This window comes from Rhineura floridana, chromosome 8 (genome assembly GCF_030035675.1).
Source record: "Rhineura floridana isolate rRhiFlo1 chromosome 8, rRhiFlo1.hap2, whole genome shotgun sequence".
In the NCBI taxonomy this organism is placed as follows: Eukaryota; Metazoa; Chordata; class Lepidosauria; order Squamata; family Rhineuridae; genus Rhineura; species Rhineura floridana.
In genome coordinates, this window is record NC_084487.1 from 112320284 (window position 1) to 112344801 (window position 24518).

General features: G+C 42.8%; 2 protein-coding genes across 4 annotated transcripts in view; one reads left to right on the forward strand and one right to left on the reverse strand.

The window, feature by feature from the left end:
* CCDC146 (coiled-coil domain containing 146) overlaps positions 1 to 13366 on the forward strand; it is a 112260-nt gene extending 98894 nt beyond the window's left edge. Inside the window, exons 17-19 of the mRNA XM_061582099.1 lie at positions 4344 to 4481; positions 6935 to 7183; positions 8664 to 13366. Of these exons, the coding sequence (XP_061438083.1) occupies positions 4344 to 4481; positions 6935 to 7183; positions 8664 to 8867 (591 nt within the window). The 3' untranslated portion in view covers positions 8868 to 13366. The remainder of the gene's footprint in view (positions 1 to 4343; positions 4482 to 6934; positions 7184 to 8663) is intronic.
* The window catches only part of GSAP (gamma-secretase activating protein), a 70489-nt gene continuing 57312 nt past the window's right edge, over positions 11342 to 24518 (reverse strand). For 2 of the 3 annotated variants that reach the window (XM_061582102.1, XM_061582101.1), the window contains exons 27-31: positions 23290 to 23409; positions 20131 to 20192; positions 13113 to 13217; positions 12708 to 12801; positions 11342 to 11955 (exon numbers count right to left, since the gene is read on the reverse strand). In XM_061582102.1, coding sequence (XP_061438086.1) covers positions 11864 to 11955; positions 12708 to 12801; positions 13113 to 13217; positions 20131 to 20192; positions 23290 to 23409 — 473 coding nt within the window. In that variant the 3' untranslated portion in view covers positions 11342 to 11863. The remainder of the gene's footprint in view (positions 11956 to 12707; positions 12802 to 13112; positions 13218 to 20130; positions 20193 to 23289; positions 23410 to 24518) is intronic. The other variant, XM_061582103.1, reaches the window with a different exon arrangement.

Sequence of the window (24518 nt, forward strand, 5' to 3'; positions counted from 1 at the left end):
GATGTTGAGTGCAGATGGTACAATATCAAGACATGGAATAAGTTGTACAGTAGGGCCCCGCTTATACGGCGGGTTAGGGACCAGGCCCCCGCCGTAAAACAGAAATTGCCGTAAAGCAGAACCCCATTTATTATAATGGGGTGCGTTGCACAAAAATGCTGCCAAAATGCCGCAAAAACGGCTTTAAAATGGGGAATTTCCTGCCACCGCATTAGCAGATCGCCGGAATGCAAAGCACCGGTAAGCGGGGCCCTACTGTACTACATATTGTGGAGAAGAATTCATATGAGGCTGCTGTTTTAAGTGGTGGTACTATGTCTTTCATAGCAACTAGTTCTTCTCTTAAGATTGCACTTTATCATTGCCGTTTTCTATGTCCTATAAACACTGATCATGGGCCTTCGATACTGCTGACCTTTAACTGTAGGGTTTTTTGCTGTTTTCTTAGATGGAGATTTTTCCTGCATGTTTTTGCTCATCTAAAGCCTCACACATGACAAGATTACACTGATGTAAGAGTGCAATCCAACTTGGGTTTATGCTGGACTGAGGGGAGTTGGATGCGGCAGATCTCCAGCTGAGGCAGTTGGCTCCCAGTTACGCTGGCATAAGTCCCTCAGCCCAGCCAGTCCAACTGAGCTCAGACTGGTGCAAGTGGAGCTGCATAAGGCCTGAAAAAGAGGCGTGTTAGGGGATTGGCCAAGGTGAGGGGACATAAGCCATATCCAACTTGTGTTCAAAGTGCTCCTGCAGGTCCCAATCTAGGCAAAAGATACGTCAGAAAAAAGGTTGGTCTAAGAAAATAACTGCAATAGAAATCGATAGAGAGGGCTTACTCCCTGGTAGGGATATTTGGGAGAGCAGGCCTTTACTTTCTGGTCCATGCATGCAGCTTCCGGCTGAGCCAACGTTCAATCAACCCAGAGGCTCCTGAATGGCAATTGCACGGGGCAGAACTTTATGCCAGCTTCTCTTGCTGCAGCACAACTTACTCCAGCTTCCCAAGTTGGACTGCTCTGCCAGACTGCAATCTTATACACACATCTGGGTGTAAGCTCTGTTTAACTCAGTGGGACTTACTTCTGAGTAGACATGCGTATGATTGCACCATCAATATATAAAAACATAATTACCATTGGCAGAGTTAGACATCCTTGAGCCCACTGAAAATCAAAGTAAGGAACAAAAAGAGAAATGGAGGGGATCTTGAATTAGGCTATCAACCACTTATTAACTGGTTTGCTTTTATGTAAACCAGTGAATCAAGTTTCACACCATTTGAAGTGAGTATTGCAATTTCAGTGGGTACATCCAATGCTGTGCTTCCTCTAATGGAAGTAGTTTTTCTATTGGAGGAAGGCTACTTCTGTTGGAGGAAGGAAACCTTTGGATCTAACCCAGATCATTTCCAGATGATCTGTTTATTGAGCATTCAGCCTGATTTGTTTGCACAAAGTTTCTGGGGAGATTAGATGATGTCATCTGTTTATTGAGCATTCATTCCAATTTGTTTGGGGGGAGGTTATTTATTTATTTACAAATATATGTGTACTGCTATTCATAAAAAATATCAAAGCGGTTTGCAACAATAATACATATATACGATAAAAACCATGTTAAAATTTAAAATCAGGGGCCATTGACTAACTATTACAGAAAGATTTATTATTTAATTAGTTAGTTATTAAATGTCTATCTCGCCCTTCCTCCCAGAAGGAGCCCAGGGTGGCGAACAAAAAGATATTGTTGCACGCCTCCCCCAGTCTCCGAGCAGTGAGATTTCAGGGGTACCTGCGCTTCTCCAGGGTTTGCTTTCCTTTGGGGAAGAAGGTCAGCGGAGACTGCAGTGTCTTTATGAAATATGGTTCATTTATTTACACACATTCCAACCTGAGCTCAAGGATGGAGGGGGTTCAATGCATCAGCAGTCCAATATCCAGCTTTTCCATCTGGGTTGCAGAAGGCACCCCAAAGGCCATGGTGCAGAGAGCTAGTCTCTCTCTGCCCTGCCTTCCAGTTCCCAGCAATTCTCTAGACACACTAAAAACACAAAACTATCCTGGGCTCCAGGAGGGGGGGGGAGGAGGCTCTCCCGAAGAGCCTCAACAACAAAAGGATCTCCCTGGCCCATTCACCATTGCTAGGCAACTGATCGGCCCATTATCTCACCTGGCCAATCTATTTGGTTAACAAAAGACTCATTTGACCAGCAGAGAGTTCCTCATTCCAAGGCACAGGATTCCAAATCAGAGGCTGGAAAGGTGACCCACAGGAATCATCCATCCCAAACCCCATGCTCATAACAATATTTTATTTGCCTGCAATAAGCTTGGCAGCATAGAAAAGGTTTTAGCAGATGTTTAAAGGTTAAAACAGAAAGTGCCTGGTGAATCTATACTGGCATAGCATTCCATAGGACTGGACCAATGATACTAAAAGCTTGATTTCTTGTTGCTTTCAAATGAGCTTCACCAACTTGGGGAACAACAAACGATGCTCCTGCAAATCTCAGTGATCAAGCTGGGATATAACGGTTCAGGCAGTCCCTGAAGTACCTTAAGGTGTTCAGCGCTTTGTAAATTAATACAAGGAGTTTGAACCTGGCTTGGTAGTAGATGGACATCCTGTACAGATGTTTTAACAATAGTGTCTTATGTTGTTGGCCAAGTGCCCCCATTAGCAGTCTGGCTGCTGCATTTTGCACTAGCTGGAGCTTCTGAACCAGGCCCCAGGGGCAGCCCCACATAGAGCGTGTTGCAGTAATCAAAACTCAAGATTACCAATGTATGGACTACAGCGATCAGGCTATCCCTGTCAAAGAACAGCTGTAGCTGGTGAAACAGAGCTGGTAAAAGGTACTCCTAGCCACAGAGGACACTGGCATCCCCAAACTACACATTTGCTCGAGAGGAAATGCTACCCTATCCAGAATGGGTAACTTGCCTATCTCCTGTACGTGGGAACCACCCCACCCAAAGAACCTCCATCTTTCCAGGATTCAAGCACAGTTTGTCCCTCATTCAGTCCACCAGTGCATTCAGACACTGATCCAGAGCTGTTACAGTCTCTCCTGATTCAGATGTCATGGAGAAATAGAGCCATGTGTCAGCAACACACTGATAATACCTTGCTCCAAAATTCCTAATGACTGTTCCTGACGGCTTCATAAAATGTTAAATAGCACTGGGGAAAGGGTAGTCCTCTGTGAAACCCCGTAGCACAAGTGCCTCCAGGCTGAGGGGTCCTCATCCTGTGCAACTGTCTGAACACGGCCCTGAAGGTAAGAACAGAACCATCGTAATATGGTGCCTCTGATATCCATCCCACTGAGTCAGTTCAGGAGGATACCATGGTCAATGGTATCAAAAACTGCTGATTCAGCAGAAGTAACCGGGTTGCACGGCCCATCTCTGTCATGATAAAGGTCATCCATCAGGGTGACCAAGGCTGATTCAGTACCAAAACCAGGTCTGAACCCGGATTGTAGAACCCGGATCTAGCTAATCAGTATCATCCAGGAATGCCTGCAGTTATGCCATAACCACCCTCGCCAAGAAAGGGGTGTTGGCGAAGGGTCTAAAGTTATTACACTCCATTGGGTCTAAAGTGGGCTTTTCAAGAAGTGGATGCACCACTACAAGCACCTTTCATCATCCCTCCAACATCTCTCTCTACCATGCCTAACCTCCCCTCAGTCACTGAGATACAACAGTGGGCCAAGCAATTTTTATCCCACGTTTTCCAATGCATTTTCCCATCACCTTCCTCATCACAAAAAGTCTGCTGGGAGTAGGGGGAAGAGTAGGTTTGTTGCACAGGAGCACCAACTCAACTTTAATGGCACAAGTTTAATTTGTCAGTACGTGCTTGAATCCCACCCAAAACAGCAACAGTCTGGGAATGCCCCCAGTATGTAATCTTGTTATTTCCTTGAAAAGTCAATGAGAGAACACTTTTAGCTGAAATTCTTGACAACATATATAATCCTCTATGGGATTAGTGTCCAGTGTGCACCTTCTTGGGAGGAAAACGTCACATGAGATTTAACCTATATTGTATAATGCTAGTATTGGATCCATTATTTCACAAGGTAGCTGTCATCCTGGCTGGGACTTCAAGACATGACAGTTTTCAAAGCATGTATTTGGGACAGAAGAGCTAATTTAACGTTTAATTCAGATATTTCAAACCTGTGAAGTTGTCCTGAACCAGCACCAACAAACCTAGACAAAACTGTGAATTGCGTATTCTGAAAAACAAAAAGTTTTTTAAAACATGGATATTTTGTAGCCTTTGTTCCTGATCATCAGTTGTGTATATTTGTGAATTTGTTTTCACTATAGTTGGAAATACAGTTGACCCAGAAAGAAGAGAAACTGCTTGAGAAGGACTTTGTCTACGAGCAAGTTTCTCGTCTGACAGGCAAAATACATGCTAAAGCTGAAAACGGCAAGCAGGATACGTTAATATTGGCAAAAAAGGTAAAGCTGTGTTTTGATTCCATCACATAAGCCATCTACAATCCAGTCCAGATAACGATAACCACACATGTAAGCAGGTTTTCACGTGCATACGTCACTTGCTGAAATGGAAATGGTTTTCTTGTTAAAAAGTTCCAAGGTATCAAATGATCAATTAACTTCCAGTGACTTCCATCTTGTTCCTAAGGAATTCTGTGAAGATAGAATTGTGACCTACATATATTGATGGACCAATGGGTATTTGTTTCTGAAACAGAAATTGTAGCAATAATGTGCATCCAATTGTAATGCCACCCATTTGAGCACAATTCAAATCTGCATCCTTAGTCACATTTTGATTTATACAGCTAGCTTTGCATAAATACCTACAGTTGTAAATGAGTTCTAGCATGCAGTTGGGAGAATTATGGCCCGTTATTCCTCCCCCCCCCATTACAGGGGTACATTCTGTTATAAATTATGCAGAAAGGTTTACAAAGCTTTTTGTTAACATACTCAGGAGGGTGAAATCTGGGGTGGAGCATCTGCTTCATCCATATCTCTGCGGGCTTTCTCCAGCCAGAGCAGAAGTTTGGTGGGTAGGGATGGGATCATGTTGCAGTCGATCCCACTGCATTTCTGTCAGACTGAAAGGTGATTTCTTTCCACTTCAGTTTGCTTTCCACACTAGTTTACTTTTACCATCCCCTTTTTCCCCCTCCTGAGAAATATCAATATTTAGATTGTTATTTCTGACAAAGGGAGCGGGGAGGCTTTCTCTATGGTGGCCAGTGCCACCCTCCCATTCCTGCCCCTTCACCACTTCCTTCTCTTCCTTACCTGAAACATCTCTCCCCACCCACCCCCAGCCATGGAAAACAAGAAATTGTATGCCTATCTGCCTGGTCAGTTTCACCATAGCAAAGCAGAAACAAGGCTCATCAATTTCTCCTCCTCCTATGCCCTTTCTGCACCTCCCCCAGCACACTACAGTGTATTTTGGAGAAGGGATGTAAAAGCAAATGCTCTGCTGGAAGAAAAACAGCTGCCATGATCAGTTTGATGGAGCTTTTATGCATGCACACAAATACACATGCAGAGAGAGCGGGAGACAGAGATAAGGAGACCCTCAAGTTAATCTCTAAGTGGAAATCCTCTTTGTCCCTCTCTCCCTCCTTTATACCCAAACAGTATTTCCTGTATTCCTTCCTTCCTCCCCCTTCTTCCCCTTCCTTTCTCCCACCTATCTCTGGACATAAAGCAATTAAATGCACTGCACACTCCAGTCCAAAATAAAATGATTGATCTATGCCCCTTTCCCCCACTCAGCAGAGAGAGAGAGAGGGTTCCAAGAGTTGCAACCTGTGAGGTCAGGCTGAAAAACTATTTTCCTTTTCTCAAACCAGCATCCCCTGCCTCCTCTCAGAATCATATTTGATCCACCCCCCACCCAGAGAAAGCAAATAGCATGTTAGTTTCAGTTAGTAGCTGGAATCCCTTCTAGCCCTATCACTCTGGAACAATGCTGAGATCTTTGGGAATCTCTCCCCCCCCCATTCCCCATCTGTCCCACTGCAGACTCGACAAATGTCATTTAACAGATTACAACAGCCCTCTCTGCCTGCCCAATACACTCATTGACATAAGTAAAAGGGAATGCACATTTCAAGAGCTGACATAGAAAGTTAAGACCGATAAACATTAACGCTCACACTATTGATGATTTCAAAGCGGTTTTGTTTTTTTAAATCAGAAAACAGCCGTGGAGAGTTGCGACTTCTAAATCCTCTCCGCAAAGATATATTAGAAATTGGTAATCTGGTGGTAAATCTGATTACTGCTGAAACGGGAGTCCATCACTAGTTGGGGGTGACATATTTTCCAGGTCCCTCCACTGATCAGCCAGTGTTGTTTTCCCCCCGCTTCCTTCAATTGGCATTATTAATGGGAGAGGAAAGTATGCAATCCCAGGGCAGGTGTACCTTTTTGCCCTTCCTGGGGGCAGGTTGGGGTAATGAGAGGGTGTTGGTTCCTGCACCTCCAAGGATGCCTCTGACATGCCCCCAGCATACCCCATTTTCAGGTGCTCTGCAGATGGGACAGCAGCAGAGCTTTCTGGCATGTGAGTGAGGAGACCTACACCCATGGAGAGGCAAGTTGCCACACCTGAGAGTTTAGGATTTCTCTTTCAGTGTATGAAACATTTTCTATTTATTGTTTTGACTAATGAAAAACTCTCAGTTCTAAAGGATTTACATGAACAAGTACTTTTTACACAAACTTTTACAAATATAGAATGTGGAAAACACTTTGGTATACCTCTCTGTGGTATACTCCACCTCCAGATGAAGTTAGTTGTATCATTAGTTGTACAGTGCTGAAATAGTGAGGTGCCACGTGACAGGATTTTTGTTCATATATGGTAGGGCAGAATGGAGAACTTGGTATCACTGTGCTATTCTTGTTAATTTCAGATGAATGGACTACAAGAAAAAATAAAAAGTACAACCCAAAAGATGATGGCTCTTATTGCAGAGTTGTCTATGAAACAAGCCTATGCCATTAAATTGCAACAAGAAATGAGGGACAAGGAACAGTTTTTAATGTGCATCTCCTCCAGGCTAGAGAAAGGTCTTCCACCACCTAAGGATGTAGAGACAGAGTGGTTAAAGGTGTTGCGTGACGAAGAAGCATATAAAGCAGCAACTGAAGCCAAAGCAAAAGTGAGTTTCTACTGGGACACCACTGTTAGCAAGATCACTTTGCATTTTATCCAGTGGGGCGACTCTCAAGTTGACATGGAATTCTAGGTGGTAGTCAATGGCCCTTGAATGTCAGTAGCATCATTTTGACAGCATCACTACTTAGCTATATCTGGTAGCCCTTCAGAGCCTTGGTGACAGGCAGCTCTTCAGCCCATAGACATAGTTAATTGCCTTGTAGTACTCATCAAAGGAAACGCCCAAGAATTATGCTTATCTGTGAGGAAGGCCTATACCTGCATCTTCCTTGAAATTCATAGTAGCTTAAAAGAAGAGCAGTCTCACAGAATGTCAGTTAACTAAAGCTTATTAGTTATGACATGCATTATAAGTACAGACTTAACAATAGATAAAGTAAAACATAACATGTAAACTGGAAGTTAGCAGCTGCAGGAACTTGCAAGATCCTTGAGGCAAGTTTCACTGATATGCTTGTATGTTTACAAGAACTTGCACTGCAACTGCTGATTTACACATGAATATCTTCATACACACATGCAAGTCATCACTTGATGTACAAAACCAATAGCCAGGGACTAAACACCACAGAATTCATATTGCCTCTAAAACAGACACACTTTTGAGTTGAGGCAATTCAGACATTCCACTACAAGGCATCAAGTGATGGACCTATATATGTGAATCAATCCTGATGATGCCCAGGCGTGCTGCTCCCTTCAGTCAAGACACCTAAGTGACCAGTTGATGTTGCTGTAGCTCAGTTTTGTCTTTTAGAGGAATGGTTGTAGCAGCTAAAATTCTTATCTCAGTAATGACAGAGAAATAAAGTTCCCAAGTGCTGTCAAAAGTGGCAGCTCAAAGGAGCTGAATCATGAGTTGTGGAGTGAGACTACAACTGAATGTCTTGGCACTTGGTCAAGGCGGTAGAGCAGCCTTCACCTACCTGGCACCCGCCAGATGTTTTGGACTATTACTACCATAAGCCCCAGCTAGCACGGCCATGAAGGGCATCAGATTGGTGAAGACTGATAATAGAACTTAACCTATTAGTCTTGATACTCATCATCATTACTAAAATCAGATATCGGAGCCATGGCACTAAACCTCCTTATTGAAACTTGGGGCCAAGCTAGACATGGCGTGAGAGATCTTTGATCAGGACAGGTACTGCACTGATCATCTTTTTTTTCTCTGCAGCACTAACAGCAGCTTTGGGGAAGGGAGCACATCAGGTTGGGGAAAAGGGTTAAACATTCCTTCCCCATTCAAATGAGGAGCCTCACACAATGGGCAAAACATAACACACACCATAGGACAACCTGCTCAATAGCCTACATGATATCTATGTATGCTCGTGGTGATGATAATTCCATGTATCAACTATTCTGACTCCTATTGCAATGAGTGTGTGTATGTGAAAGCACTCAACAACCATTTTAATGACCTGCATTTAACCTGATGCAAAATTCTGTTTTTACAGCGTGCCACAGAAGAGGAACAATATTCCTTGCCAACTACTGTATTCACCACAGCTGAGCAACGCCCCAATGCCTACATCCCAGATGATGAAAATGTTCTCCCTCTGCCCCGTCCCTATGGAGCACTGGCTCCTTTCAAACCAGGCGAGCCTAGTGCAAATATGAGGCACATAAGGAAACCAATTGTAAAACCAATTGAAATCTAAGACAGTTGAACCTTGCAGTGGTTGACTTAAGAATATACCACACTGATAATTCAGGGCCAACTCTGCTTTCAGTGTTAGTATCAGAACTCCCCCAGATTTTATTAATGGGGCTATATTACAGCTTTGGCATAATATACCAATGTTGTTGTTTCCCAATACTCCCTAATTTCACACAACTGCTAATGAAATGAACAGTGTTGTACAGTAGGAGATGATGAATTGTAGCCCTTAAACGATAGAGGTTAAAAAAAATCTATAAAGCAGTTTTTCCCAGATGTTTGTATTGCCAAAAATCCCCCGATATCGTAAAGAATCGTAAGTAGTAAAGTACACCTAGGTAGTCATCAATACCATCCTTTTTCCTTTTATGCATTTAGTGTCCAAACATTTAAGGCAATATTTTGAAACATTTGCAGAGTATTACACAATTATCCAGGTAGTTTAATCATTATATGTCCGACACTTCATAGTCATTTATTAACATTAGACACCTGTGGCTTCTTGTTACGTACAGATGTATGAAGCTGTCTTTCAATGCACAAATAAAAGGAACTGTGAAGTAAAATGAGGTGGTCATACGTATTTAAAATAGTGATTGTGTTCCTCCCTCTTAAAAAGCAGAGAAGACAGTCTGGGAACACTTGAGATCTATATTAGAGAGATGAGAAAGCATTACCATAAAAAAAGAGCAAATAATAAAATTCCTGCACCTAGATATAGATAAACATAACTTGGCACCTTTTCTTGTAGTAATGTGCACCAATCACAATATTTGGTTTGGACTGAGATTCAGCACTTTGTAGAACAGATTGTCTTAGAGGTGCTTTATCTGTTTCCCAGTTTGATTGGTCCACCTGAGTCCTCCCCCTTCACTATTAGGGCTGGTGGCACAGCTATAATATTTTCCCCTTTTGACAGAATAGATGAAATCTGCAGGCATACTAGCCCCTCCAGAGTGGATAAAGCCTGCCATATTTTAGGCAAAGAGGTCCAGGGGCTTTTGTACTAGACTCCTCTAAAATGAAAATGGGATCTTTTCAAACATTTAACTGCGGGCAGAATTGGAGGGGCAAGGTCATTCTTTCTGATGGCTTGAGTTCTGCCAAATTTCAGAAGAATAACGGTAAGGGCAGTCTTTTCATTTTTGAGGTGGTTAAAACTGGTCGTTTAATCTCTCTTAGTTTGTGGGCTATTAGTCTGAAAATTGCAGACAGGAGAGTGGTGCCTCCATATAAGAAACCTGCTAAATTGTAAGTCAAAGCACTTAGAAGCATCAACTGTCAGTCACAATACAGCTCTCCTGCCTTCTCACCATCCTGATATCTTCCTTAAGCTTAGAAGAGACACGTTTTCTTTTGGTCTTGCAAACCTCCTTCCCCAAACCAAGTTTCAATTTTGCAAAGTTGCTCCTCTTCCCCCATCATGATTACGCTTAGAAAGGTTGTTTCACTTTTACATACAACTGTCTGCACTTTTTTTAATGTCTGGATTTCTGAGGCAGATGCAACACTTTGCGAGTATTGGCTTTGACCTGTGCCCACCTTGTAGACAGCCTGGCACACCTTATAGAGGCTCAAAATTACTCTGCAGTACCCTGCCTTGGCTTTGTTATTCATACAAATTTTTGCATACCTCTACTGATTTGAATTCAAACAAATTTCAGTTCTATTGAGTGGTATCTGATTAATTCTATTGATACTATTGACTGGTATTGGACTAATATACTCCCAAAAGTCCTACTGAAATCAACAGACTTAAGGTAATCATGACAACCTTAAGCCCATTTATTTCAGTGGGTCTACTCTACCCATGACTTCATTGGATGCCACCCATTATGTTTATATGTCAAAACAGTCCTCTGTTTGAAATAATGCTCGGATTAAAAAGGTCCTACTACACACCATCCTGAAAGAATAGATTTTAGCTGCAGTCCTGCACAATTAATTATAGTTCAGTTCTGTTGGAATAGGACACTCAAATATCCAGTATCTGACTTAAAAATGGGGGGAAAGCCTTTGCTTACTATATGTCAAGCACTTGAATAATTTTTTGTAGCTGCAAGTAAAAGTACATCAGTTTAATGGTATGCTATCTTGTAGGAATCTAAAAATGTTCCTGAATGGAATCCAGTTTTTCTGTTGTTGTTACACAACACAGCTAAGAAAACAAACAGGGAAGCCTATAAACATAGGCAAGAAACAAGGCAAGAAACATGGTTGCTTTTTAAATAACAGTTACTACTTTTTCACATTGGCATTTCATCTATATATCTGCATCTAACAGGCACAACAGTATAAACTGATTGTTTAAATTGTTAAATGCCTACCTCTCAATCAATATCAACGAGATTTAATAATGCTTAACAAAAAACTAAATTTATACCTATTGGTTGTTATCAAGGCAGAATACTGAAATAAATATGCCCCAGTTGAAGTTTAGCTCCCTTGCAGAAGTTACATGGGATTACAGCAAAATACACAGAAGACAGGTATCTTTATTGAAACAAGGACTTTGTGAAATGTTAAGTATCAAGCTTCAAAACTATACATTTATTCCCATTATTTACAGACAGCTATTTTATTTGCCATTGAGGATAAATGGATGCCCTTATACATCATTATACAACAACTGTCAGTTTCTTATTATTAACTGTGCTCCTTTCTTCTCTCATTTTATATGTAAGAATTTGAACTTGAGTAGCAGACAAGCTGATCATAATTTGGTAATTGTTTGTAGTTACCCGAAAGTGAATGTTTTCGGCACAGCAACTTCAGTGTGTATCCCATTAATAATAAAAAGTGCTAACAGTGAGAGAATCATTACACTGACCTCTCTCTAAGCAGCAAGAAGTTCCAGTATTTCTCCTGAATATTATTATAATAATCACACCAGTTTTCTAAACCAAACAATTATCTTATCTCTGACATTTAGATATTAATAGGCATAGCAAAGCTGGGGTGCTGCTGAGGTAATACTTTTAATCACAGCAAACTATACTAAAGGCCTAACAGCATTGTAGTATGTTTCAGTGCCAACTCTTCAACAGATCTTGCATTCATGTTATCTTGTTCCACAGAAGTCATCCATCCTAGGAAGGATCATAGAGAGCATTAATATGACAGACTCAATGTTAATATTGTTGGATGCTAAAGTTGCCAATCTTCGCTTGTATTGTTTGAATTCATTTATTATTCACATAATAGTCTGTAGATGTAAAAAAAAATCTATACAAACATGTCCTAACAGCAGTAAGCTTGTGCACTAAAACAAAACAGTGTAGAAACCTTTAATGTTAGCTTCCTGGTTTTTCTTAGTTTCCCTCCGCCCTTCCCATTTACAAAGTGGATGATGCATTCATCAGTGTAGCTACAACAGTCCACAGGCTTAGCCTAGTTAGGGAGCAGATGAACGCATCAGCATTGCTGAAAAACCACCCACATCATATTGGTGGCATATGGGAACCTCCCATCACATGCAACAAACTGATCACAGTAATTACCTCTCACAGCAGCAGCAGATGCAAAGGAGGTAGGGGACCTTCCATATGTAACCAGTGTGATGTGGAAGCAACTTCTCAGCAGCTACCATGCTTCAGCTAAAATACGTGAAGTGGATCAGGCACTGATGTATTTAGTAACACATGTTTAACCAGCATTCCACAAGTGTTTTGTCACTAAGAAATATTAAGGAAAATGGTACTTAGGCTTTACTCTGCTACTTTACTAATTCTATATTCCAATTCGGGCCATGTGAACCCCAAAAAGGACAGGATATTAGCAAGATGAGAGGTGTTTTTAAACCAACAAGGAATTAAGTAGAAAAGGGCAGGTGTATAGTTACCTTGACGTTCCATCTCTGCCAGCATATTGACCAGGTAGTTAAGTGGAAGAAACTCTGTTCGGGGTGACAAACGGTCCACAACTAGCATACTGTACTGTGAAGGAAAATGTATTTTAGGCTAATGTATTGGATTAAAAATATTCTGCTATGAGTGATAGTAGAGCCATTTTACATCTAAGGCCCGATTTGTTCAGATCCTCCTGCCCCTTTTCACTATGTATACTTCCCCCTTTTTTGCTACACCATTTTAACTCTGAAAACTGCATTCCTGTTCTCCAGAATTTTGATCTGGTGTTCCAGTGTCATTCAAGTAAACGGATGTTTGCAGGTACCCATATGGTCAGAAATCATCATGACTACAGGTTGGGGTTTAATCTCAAGATGTGATCATACTCAGGCTCTTACCCGTTTATTCCTCAGTTTCTCAAGCAAGAGTTTAACATAGTTCCTTGCAATAGTGTTGGTGCTTACAGGATCATCCCACAATTGACTAACCTTATGACCAATTGCCTATATGACAAAATAAAATAAGGTTAGACATTCAAAGTGCAATGCAACACTGATATTGGATCTGTTCCTTTCCAGACGACAATCAGCTTACATTGCAATCCTAACCATGTCTTCTCAGAAGAAACTCCCACTGAGCTCAATTGTGTTTACATTCAAGTAACTAGGGTTAGGATTGCAGCCTTAGTCTGCCCAAATAATAATTAAATAACAAACTATAATAGCATAAACTACAATTTCAGATATAGGCTTTATGTGGACATGCCAACAATGGAGGATGGAGCTCTAATAGTAAATGGAGGGCTTTCCCCTGCCATAGCAAAAATTCTGCTTAAGCAATGTGGCCACCTTACCCAACAGCAGTCTTTAGACTCCAGCATTCTTCAGTTAGTACCCAAAAGGTCAAATGTAGCCTAGCAGAGGTCTGCAATAGACTATAGCACTGCTCACTAGGCTCTCTTCATCCAACATACAAAGCTCTACCCTACTGAGTGCCAGGTACTTGCATCCTGTTCTTGTTACTTTTGTATGACTTCTTTCCTCCCAACTCAACAATGAAAGCATCAGGACAATATCTTCCCCATTGCAGCAAGAGACAATGGGTAAAAAGGAATACGAGGTTAACGTTCTTAATAAACTACATACAATGAAAGGAGTAAAAATAATATTAGTTCTGGCTCTAAACCTAAATTAAAATGTAATTGAAGAATCCTGACCCTAAGGCTTAAAATGACTTAAGATGCAATACTGCAACCCTTGAAGAAATGCCATTTGGTTGACTACTTCCACTCCCTAAAACAAAATGTAGCAAAGGTAGAATCAGCTTTGTTTCTCCTGTGCATGGAAAAGATATCAGGTGGGTAGCTAGCTCAACCTTGCCGTTGAAGGCAGAAGAGGTGCGCTTGGCGCCAACGTTACTGTCTTTCCGGTGCCAAGTCAAAACCTTCTTTTCCTCTTTTCTAAGGCATTTTAATCTAACTTAATTTAGTTTTAATATGTGTTGTAATTGCTTTTAGTTTTCTTATTCTTTTACATTGTTGTATTATTTTACTATGGAATTTTTGTATATTTTTGCACTTTGTTGTACACCGCCCAGAGAGCTATGCTAGTCGGGCGGTATAAAAATCAAATAAATAAATAAAATAAATAAATAAGAGCACTGTTGAATTTTGCAGAGACTTCCTGCTCTTCATGATTCCCAGGTCAGTTCTCTTCTGCCTTCACCACGAACAGTTGATCGCTCTCTCTGCTCTGTGATTCAGGCCTGTATAGTTTGTGTTTGTGTTCGTTTTCTTCCCCAGTTGTTCTGTTTTTCACCTTCTACATCTATTCTTGTTTTTTACTGTCTCTCTTCTTTAAAAAAAGGGGGGGTCTTTCCCCACTGCTGGAGTACCTCGCAGCGGCACAAAGCCATCCAAGGCAGGGGTGCACCACTCCCCCTTCCACCAGAACCCCACCACGGCACGAAGCCATTCAGGACAGGGGCACGCCACCCTCGCTTCCATCAGAATCAGCTCACTAACGCTACTTGTGAGTTAATGCCCCCCCGCCAGCCTCACTACCTTCGGCTACTGGGAACTAGCGGCAGCATTCTATCTACCTCAACGCCCCATCTCCACAGCAGCAGCAACAGCGCAACACTCAGGAGGATCGATCTTCCTTCTGCCACCATCAGAGTTCGCTTTCTGGCCCGCGGAGGGCTGCTACAAGGCACACCAGCCTCATTGAGGTCACTTCTTACCCTCCCTCCCACCAGCAACACTCGCATGGAGGCATAGCCACTGTCGCAGCTTCCAGCCCCCATAAGTCCCGCAGAGCAGTTGCCCCCATGGGGAAGGCAACCCACAAGTCGTAAAAACCAGCGAAGAGGCCCAAACTGCTCCCGCCTTTGCCCAAATTAAGCATAGCACCACCACCATTACCCAGGCAGGCCTTAAGGCCTTCATTCATGATGGAAGTTCAGGCTGAGGCAGCCATGGCCTGCCTCTCTACCAGCAGGCAGGAGGTGGCTGAGGCACGTAGTTTGGCAGGCAGGGTGGCTTCAGAGGGTGTGGCACTTAAGACCAACAGCGCCGCTTACAGGAGTCAAAGGAACCAAGAATAATTATCTGAGGAAGAAGGCATTCAACCTCATGCTGATTTGGATTCTATTTTCTCTGCCAGATCCTCTCCTGAGGAATTCATGGGGTTTTTTGAGGCATCTACATCCCACAGAGTCCTCCAGGGTACTGGGGGGAGAAAGATCCCAACTCCCCCCCTCCTCCCCACGCACATCAATTGCAAGGGGGGTGCACCAACCCTGTTGTTTGCATGCCCAGCCTCCTCAGTTGCAACTGTCTGCTCACATGCTGCAACAATTAAAGGAGCAACTCAGGGATTCTCTCTTAAGCCAGGGATTCCTCTGCCCCTTCAACTTCAATACAGCACTCCCCACAGGACACATCTGGGATGCAAGTGGCACAAGGCTCATCCACAGCCCGCTCATTGTCAAACCTGTGGCCTCCTCCGACCCACACTTCAATTAATCCTTACACTGCCACCCAAGGTAGACATCCTCAACCTACAAAGGAGACACCTGTTGACCCAGACAATTAGCTGATTGTCGTACACGAAGAAGAGTGGGGTGGGGAATCAGACTCGGAAGAGGTTTCAACCAACAGGATTTTTCAAGAGGCTCATTTCCTCTGCCTCCTATGCAAGGCAATGGAGACCCTCAGTTTAAACTCCCCAGAAGACCCTCTGGCTCCTTCAGTGTCTAGGGTTTCAGAGGTGTTCCCAGGCCCAAAACCCAAGACTAGGGTGTTCAAACTTCCTTCACTTCTGCCTAAAGTGATCAAATCTGAGTTTGCCATTGCAGTTCAAGAAGTCGGTGCCGACCACTAACAAATACTATAAACTGGAACAACATATCATGGACCAGCTGAAAGTCCTGCTGGTAGACGCTACCTTAGTCAATTTACTAAATCCATCCTTGAACCTTAAAGACTCGGATGCTCACCTCAAGGATGCAACAGAACATAAATTTGACAAGGGCCTCAGAAGGGTCCATGAGGCTAGTGCGCTTTCCATCCGGGCAGCAGCAGCCTCTTTGATCTTCACAAGAGCTTATCTTCTATAGTTGGAAGACCTTCTAGATGGTCCGCAACAGGACCTTGCCAAAACCCACAAGTCCCTATTAAAAATTTCTTGGGTGGTAACCTTTATGGCAGATGCCTCCATGGATGCCATGCAATTTTCTTCAAGGTCATTAGCAGCAGGCGTCTTCACTTGTAGGACCCTGTGATTGCGCCACTAGGAAGCAGATACCACAGCCTGCTCTAATCTCGCTTCAGAACCCTACGTGGGAGGTAAGTTGTTTGGCGATGAAGTCATAGCAGGCGTCTTGGAATCTAAGGAAAGAAAAAGTCTATGCCTTCCACTAGGAAGAGAGATGATAGAAGGCCCTTTCGAAGAGCCTTTCACCTATATCCACCATCACAGTCCTTTCGGGGCTCTAGGGCATCAGGAAAGACAAGGGACACCTGAACTAGTCGCCCTTTCTGGAATAGAAAACATACCCAGACAAAAGGCCAACCACACTTCCCCAACAGACTGGGATTTGGACCCCAGGTGCGAGGGAATAAGCATCAATTCTGATGCCAACATCCCTCCAGTGGGAGGACACCTCCAACGCTTTGCTTAGTGGTGGAGGGACATATCATCAGACCAATGGGTGTTACACCCCCTCCAGTACGGCTTGAGGTTGGAATTCACATCCCCCCATCTTGTCCCATCTCTCCTCTTGGCATCTCAAGGACCCTTCAAGCGATTTCCCATCTTCTTCAAATCACAGCAATAGAACCTGTCCCGACGGGAGAGTTTTGGGGGAAATTACTCAATATTCTTTACTGTTGCGAAAAAAGATGGTTTATTCAGGGTGGTACTCGAGCTGAAGAACCTGAACTAATACATAAAATACTGCAAGTTTCGCATGGACACCTTACTTTCAATCAAGGAGGTGCTGAGAAAGGGAGACTTCCTCACCTCAATCAAAGGAGGCCTACCTCCACGTCCTTATTTTTCCTCATCACAGATGCTACCTCAGGTTTGCAGTATGGAACGACTATTTCCAGTACAGGACCATGCCCTCCGGCCTGTCATCTACCCCCAGGGTATTCACGAAGATCATGGTTGCTTTGGTGGCACACCTCAGGAAGCAGGAAGTCAATGTATTTCCCTACCTAGATGACTTCCTGATTCCTTCCCCATTCCTAACCAAGGCCTGGGAAGATCTGCACGTCACCTTGGCCTGCCTGAAGGATCATGGCTTCCTAATTAACCAAACCAACAGCCAGTTATTCTCCTCCCTTCGCATTGTGCATCTGGGGCCACTACAGGCTCATAGCAGGACACAGGACACAGGACACGGGCAACAAGATACGTGCTACAGTGTCATATCTTCACCATCAGCTGCTTCACCATCAGCAGACCTGATGGAGCTGGCTTCTGTTCTGGGGTTGATGGTCATGACTCCATGGTCGCGTCATCACTCTCACCCCGTACAGTGGGCATTGCAGCCTTTCCAGAGTGAGATAGCAACCCGGCAACACTAGAGAGTAGTACTGTCACCAGCGGTCTGTCAGTCCTTGATGTGGTGGACACACAAGCCCAATTTGTTAAAGGGGGTGCCATTCCAGGATCCCCCATGTACATTGATCACTTCAGATGCCAGCCTAGTGGGCTGGGGAGCCATTTGCGACAGCCAGATGGTGCAAGGAACATGGACACTGCAGGAATCCATGCTTCCAATCAATCTCCTGGAACTTCAGGCAATTCACCTGGCCCTGAGGCATTCCACATGGTCCAGACGGTTGGGGGCAGTACTTGTCAGAAAACACGTGTCTGCCAAATCTCATTTGAACCATCAGGGGGACACGCACTCTCCCCTCCTCCAGCAGGAAGCTTTCCTCATCTTTCACTGGGCAGAAGAAAATCTGGATTCAGTCCAGGCAGAATACCTCAGAGGGGAGGACAACAGGCAGACTGGTTGAGTCACGAGAAAGTACATCAGGGGGAATGGAAACTACACCCAAAGGCCTTTCAGGAGATAGTGACATGATTCGGCAGAGTCAAAGTAGACCTCTTTGCCACCCGTCTCAACTGCCAAGTACAAAGGTTCTTCGCCAGGTACACGACACCAGAAGCAGAGGGAACAGATGCTCTGACGTCTCAATGGCTTCCAGGTCAGTTGTATGCCTTTCCGCCACTGCCGATCCTCCCCAAAGTAATTTAGAAAATCCGAGCCGAAAGGGCAACAATTCTGCTGGTAGCTCCTTGGTGGCCAAGGAGACCTTGGTTTCCGGAACTCCTCTACCTGTCATGGCAAATCCCCCTCAGGGAAGATCTATTGTCACAGGGACAGGTTCTCCATCCAGATCCCGGTTGGTTGGCACTTCATGTCTGGAGATTGAGTGGCAACGTCTCTTGAAGAGAGGCATTCTGATCCAAGTGGTGGAGACAATGATGGCCTCCAGATGACCTTCTACTGTTAGAATATATGACGCTACATGGAAGGCCTTCTTGTCTTGGGCACAGAAAAAAGGTATAACTCCAAGCAAAGCAGGTATTAAAGAGATTCATTCCTACAAGTGGGCTTAGCATTGGGTCTTCGACCAAACACCCTGAGACGCCAGGCTTCGACATTGTCATCAATTCTATCTAATTCTCCAGAAAAACCGCTGGGCTCTCACCCATTCCTGAAGCGTTTCCTTCGAGGGGCAACTATATCTGTGCCACCTACAGTCCATTGTTACCAGATTTGGGACCTGCACAAAGTGTTAACGGCTCTACGAAAGCCTCCTTTTGAACCCTTAAGTCAAGTCTCTCTTCGCCTGCTATCCTTTAAGGTCCTGTTCCTTGTGGACATTACTTTGGCCTGTAGAGTGTCTGAGTTGAATGCTCTTTCTGTGGATAAGAATTTCTGTTTTTCATAAGGATAGGGTAGTACTCCGTACTGACCCTTCCTTTCATCCTAAAATATTATCTGCCTTTCACTGTCAACAAGAGCTAGTGCTACCTTCCTTCTGTCCAAATCCTATTCACCCCACAAAAAAGGGGTGGCACTCCCTTGGAGTAAGAAGGGCCTTAAAAGTATACATTTCCAAAACTAAACCTATTCACAAGATAGATAGTTTATTTGTGTCATTTCACCCAGCTTCATTAGGGAACACGTTTTCCACCTCTACACTAGCTAGGTGGATCAAAGCATGCATCACCTTGGTATATGCTTCACTGTGGCTCACGCAGCCAGCCAGGATAGTGGCTCACTCCACCAGAGCGGCAACCACATCAGCAACGTTCTCATAAACCACAAGCCCAGGTTCAAATAACATAGTAAGCCAAATCATGGCTAAGCTGAGAACAGCAAAACTGGGGAGAAGCAAAGTGGCCACAATCCCAGGAGTTCACACTAAACCGTTGCTTGAATTAGTGTTATGTGCAAATGAGGATTCTGTCTCACTACCTCTGCAGGAGTGAATCAGTGGCAAGAGCCAATCGTGTTGGCTTTTCAGCCTGTGCTGTCCCTTGTCAATAGCTAATTACAAACCAGGCGTCTAGGTAGTTTTCCCACTAACTTATAGCAATAAGACTCCAACCCAAACTATGATGTGTTTTCAACATACATCATCATCATTACTATTACTATTTATTATTTGCTTTTCCCCCCAGAAAGGCAAACTCAAAGCAACATAAGGCTTAGACGTTATGAATGGCCATTTACAGTTACCCAAAACAGCTATACGCCCCCATAAGCCAAATTTCTAGAATTTGCGTGGGTCTTTTAATGGAATTAAAAGCTATGGCTGACTTTATCAATAGCACATACTGTATGTGCACTGCAAACAGATCCAAGACAAAACAAATAAATCACAGTTACCTCAGGGAGCCTTGTGAGGATACTTAGTTTGAGCTTTTCATTCTTTTCAGTGTTGTCCAGCTCTAAAACAAAATATGACAAAAAGAAAAATATTAATTCTATCAGCTCAAACCTATAGTAATTACAGCAATTGTAAACAAGTAGAAAGAATATGTCTTATACAGTATTATGCACATAGGACAGATCCATGCCATACTTTCAAGGCACATTTTATTACATTACTTCCCTCAAATAATCCTGGGAACTGTAATTTTTTCTTCACAGAACTACAATTTCCAGCACCCTTAACAAACTGCAATTCCCATGATTATTTGGGGGAAGAAGCCATGTGTTTTAAACGTGTGGCGTGGATCTGCCCATGCATCCACACAAAAACATTTATCACTGAATGGGACTTTGGGAATGAAAAGAGGATTAAATATTGCACATACGAACAAGAATACGACATAGGATCCATTTATCTTGAAAAAAAATCAAAGAAAATTAACCAACCAATATTATCTAGGTAGAAGAAACACATTCAACAATTAGATTTTAGACTCTCTCAACATTTGGCTATTTATAATAGGTATCACAGGCTATGCAATAAAAATAGAAGGCAACTTCTAGCTCTGTAACCCAACGTATCTGCTTGAAAATAACTCCTGTAAATTTGAGTGTCATTTACTTCCCAGTAACGATGGTTATAATTTTAACTGCACCCAATCCTATCAATAGAAGTAAATCCCACTGATTGCAGTAATTGTTATTTATTAAATTTCTTCGTTTTGCTCAGAAATGACCCAAGGCAACTTGCAGAAGTATAAAAATACACAAAACCAAACATAAAATACAAAGTTTAAAACTAAATCAAAAAAATAATGAATCCATATAATAACAAAAACATACCACATAAAATTAACAAAATCAAAACTCACTGAATATACAAGTAGCCACAAAACAAAACTAATGACCAGTAAAAACAGCTCATCACATGCTGCTCTCACATCAAATGCCTGAGAGGAGAGGAAAGTTTTAATATGGTGCCAAAAACAGTAATGGCATCAGGCAGGCCCAGTAGTGCAGTGGCAAATTCAGAAGTGCAGGGTCCTTTCATAACTGTCACAGCCACGCCCCGTCACAGCAACACTTTCCCTCAAGTCCCTTGCTCTCCTTACTGTCTCCAAGTCCATACTCCACTACAAGAGACATTCCTAAGAACCAATCATCATGAAAGGGTAGGCTGTGTTAGTCTTCTCAGTGGCTGACTCACCTTCTTTCACTCTGACTGGCTCCAGTCAGGAGAAAGGACAAGAGCTCTCCTCAGTGGCTATCATGCTCCCCTTTCATGATGATTGGCTCATACATAGGGACCTGGCTGGGACCCTGTTCCCCACAAAGTAAGGGGTCTATAACCCCATGCGATCCCGGATAAGTTCACTCTTGGGCAGGCCTAACTGAAGACAGCATTCTGGGCCTAATATTGGTGTATAAAACCCTATGCAGCTTGGGACTAGGATATCTGAAAAATCATCTTATTCCTTATATACCCAGGGGATCACTGTGTTCTGCAGGAGAGGGCCTCCTGTAGATACCATCTTATCAACATAGGAAGCAGACCTTTAGTGTTGTAGCACCAACACTTTGGAATTCCCTCCCCTTAAATATTAGACAAGCACCATCTGTGTTATTTTTATTTTTTTTGGTGCCTACTGAAGACCTTCCTCTTTCAACAAGCCTTTTAAGTAGAGATTAAGAATATTCTCTGAATCATAACATCTCTTATCACCACAAAACACAAACATTAACCGAGGAGAATTAATCTTGTTATACAAAACAACAAAATCCCAATGAAGAACCAAAACACCAGTCTCTGCAGCCTGTTTCACAGTTTGGAAACCGAGACTGATCAGATGATTAGTTCAGTCAAGTTAGATGTTTTATAGTTGCCGGAGGCCGCCTATTCCCCTAATCAAGCTGAACTGAGCTACATAAAGCAAAAGCACCATAGAGGAGATCTGCAATACAAAATGAGCTTCTAAGGAAATACTGTGGTCATGTTATCATAAAGCCATACAGTGCTCTGGTGGAAATGAAGCCCTTTCCCAGTACTTCCATGTCCAAGATAAACACATTACAACTTCATCAGCACAAGCATTACTTGAACATAGTCAGTGACAAACAGCCCAAACACTGTATGATCAGAACATACATGCAAAAGGTTTACATCAAATTACTGCAATGTATATTAATTTTAGATCTAGATTACGCCACTGTTTACAGAAATAAAAGCACCTTAATACAACATTTTTTCCTTTCCCCCCTGACCTTCTGTATTTACATAAATTCCATTAAATCAGATATTTTTGCAATTTTCTACACTTTACCATGTTCTTTGCTGCACTTATAATGTTCGAGTTGAAAGTAATATTAAATAGATAATATAATATGTATATGGAAAAGAGTCTTGTGGCATCTTAAAGTGTAATGAATTATGGTATAAGCTTTTGTGGAGCAGTGTCTATGAAAGGTGCCACAAGACTTGATGCTTTTGCTATAGCAGACTAACACAGCTACCCTTCACAAAATTTCTAAAACTAATGGTCAACTCCCTCTCTTGACCAATACTATAAGCAGAGTTTAGAAAAGTTACTTTTTTGAACTACATCTCCCATCAGCCCAATCCAGTGGCCATGCTGGCTGGGGCTGATGGGAGTTGTAGTTTGAAAAGGTAACTTTTCCAAGCTCCAAGGGTTTGAAGAACAGTGAGATGCTGGTGTGAATCTTAGCCTTATGTCATGTCATAGAATGTTTACTCTGAACCAAAACCTACAAAATCTTTTGTAACAAACTTTTTTTCTTAGCAGTTCAATCACATGAGCATATATTACACACACACACACAGGGCTCCTTCTGGGATGAAGGGCAGGATATAAATTTAAATAATCATAATAATCATATACATGCAGGCTTCATTTATATTGAACTTCCTGCTATATGTGTGACAATGGAGACCCAAGGCGTTCTCCTGCATCCTATCACATATATAACCTATATACCAAGGGCATAGTGTGAAACAAGCCCAAGTCACCTTCACATAGGACAGGGACATTCGATTTCCATATTAAAGTTGTTACTTGGGTCATCTTCTATTCAGCATTGCTACAAAATTCACCTTACCTTTCAAAAGCTTCATTACCCACTTCTCTGTCAGATGTAGCACACCATGGTCAATGTAATGCAAGAGCGTATGCAAAGGGAGACATCGCACGCCCAGGTCCATATGCAGAGTATGAAATCCTACATTTTGAGAGAGATTGTTCAGGGGGGAAATCTTATCAGAAGCTGTATGAATATTCCAGTGGTTGGGGAACACCTCATCAGACACCAATGAGAGCAGTAAATGATTTGTTGTGAAAATTGCCTCTAAATATCATTATGATGTTTAACAGTTCTGAATATGAAATAATTCTGTTGGTACGATACACATTTCTGGAAAGCATGTCAAAACATAACATTACCTTCTCATCAAACACATACGCATTTGAGAATCTAAGTAATTATATTTTTTAACAATGCGATAGGTCCCATTTTGGGGGATAGATTTGGAGCCAGTGATCTTAAATATTAAAAGCTGTTCAGACCAGCGTAGTAGTAAAAATGTATACCGGCTGTATATGTTGCTACTATATATTTCACATATAGCTGGTATAGCACAGTGGGGAGGAGAGCCTGGCTGGGAGTTTGGAGTCTGAGAGTTCAAATCCCCGCTCTTGTCTCCTGGGTGTCAAGGGCCAGCTAAAGATCACCCCCACAGTGAGTGGCTCAGGAGTTACGTGCCCTGCCACCTGTGCAGCCGTGGGCAAGCTGCATAGTCCCAAGGAGCCCAGTTGCCTCCCAGCTGGTTGTTGCGGACAAGGAAGGGGCTGGCTTGTGCAGCTGTGGCAAGCAGAGCAGGCCCTAGCCAGCTGGGGAGGACTAGCCTCAGAGGGAGGCAATGGTAAACCCCGTGACTACTGCTTACCATGAAAACCCTATTCATAGGGTCACCATAAGACGGGATCGACTTGAAGGCAGTCCATTTCCATTTTCACATATTTGAAGTGTGTGTGTCTGGAGGGGGGCAGGAGGGATAATCTGTGCTGGAAGACTTAAAGGCAGAGGGAAAACAAGATGCTCCCTGCTGGCCACAGAAGACAAGTCCAACAGCAAATGGGTTTCAGTTCATCAGTACAAACTTTAACCAGATACTGAGGAAAGTTCCCTAACTGAAAGAATATCCAGGAAGCTGGCAAAATCTTCGTCAATGGATATTTCTGAGGAAAAACTGTAAAAGCATCTGCCTTGGATGGCTTAAGTCTGGTTAATTCTGCCACTGTGCAGGGTGGCAGAGGTGGCAAGATGGGAGA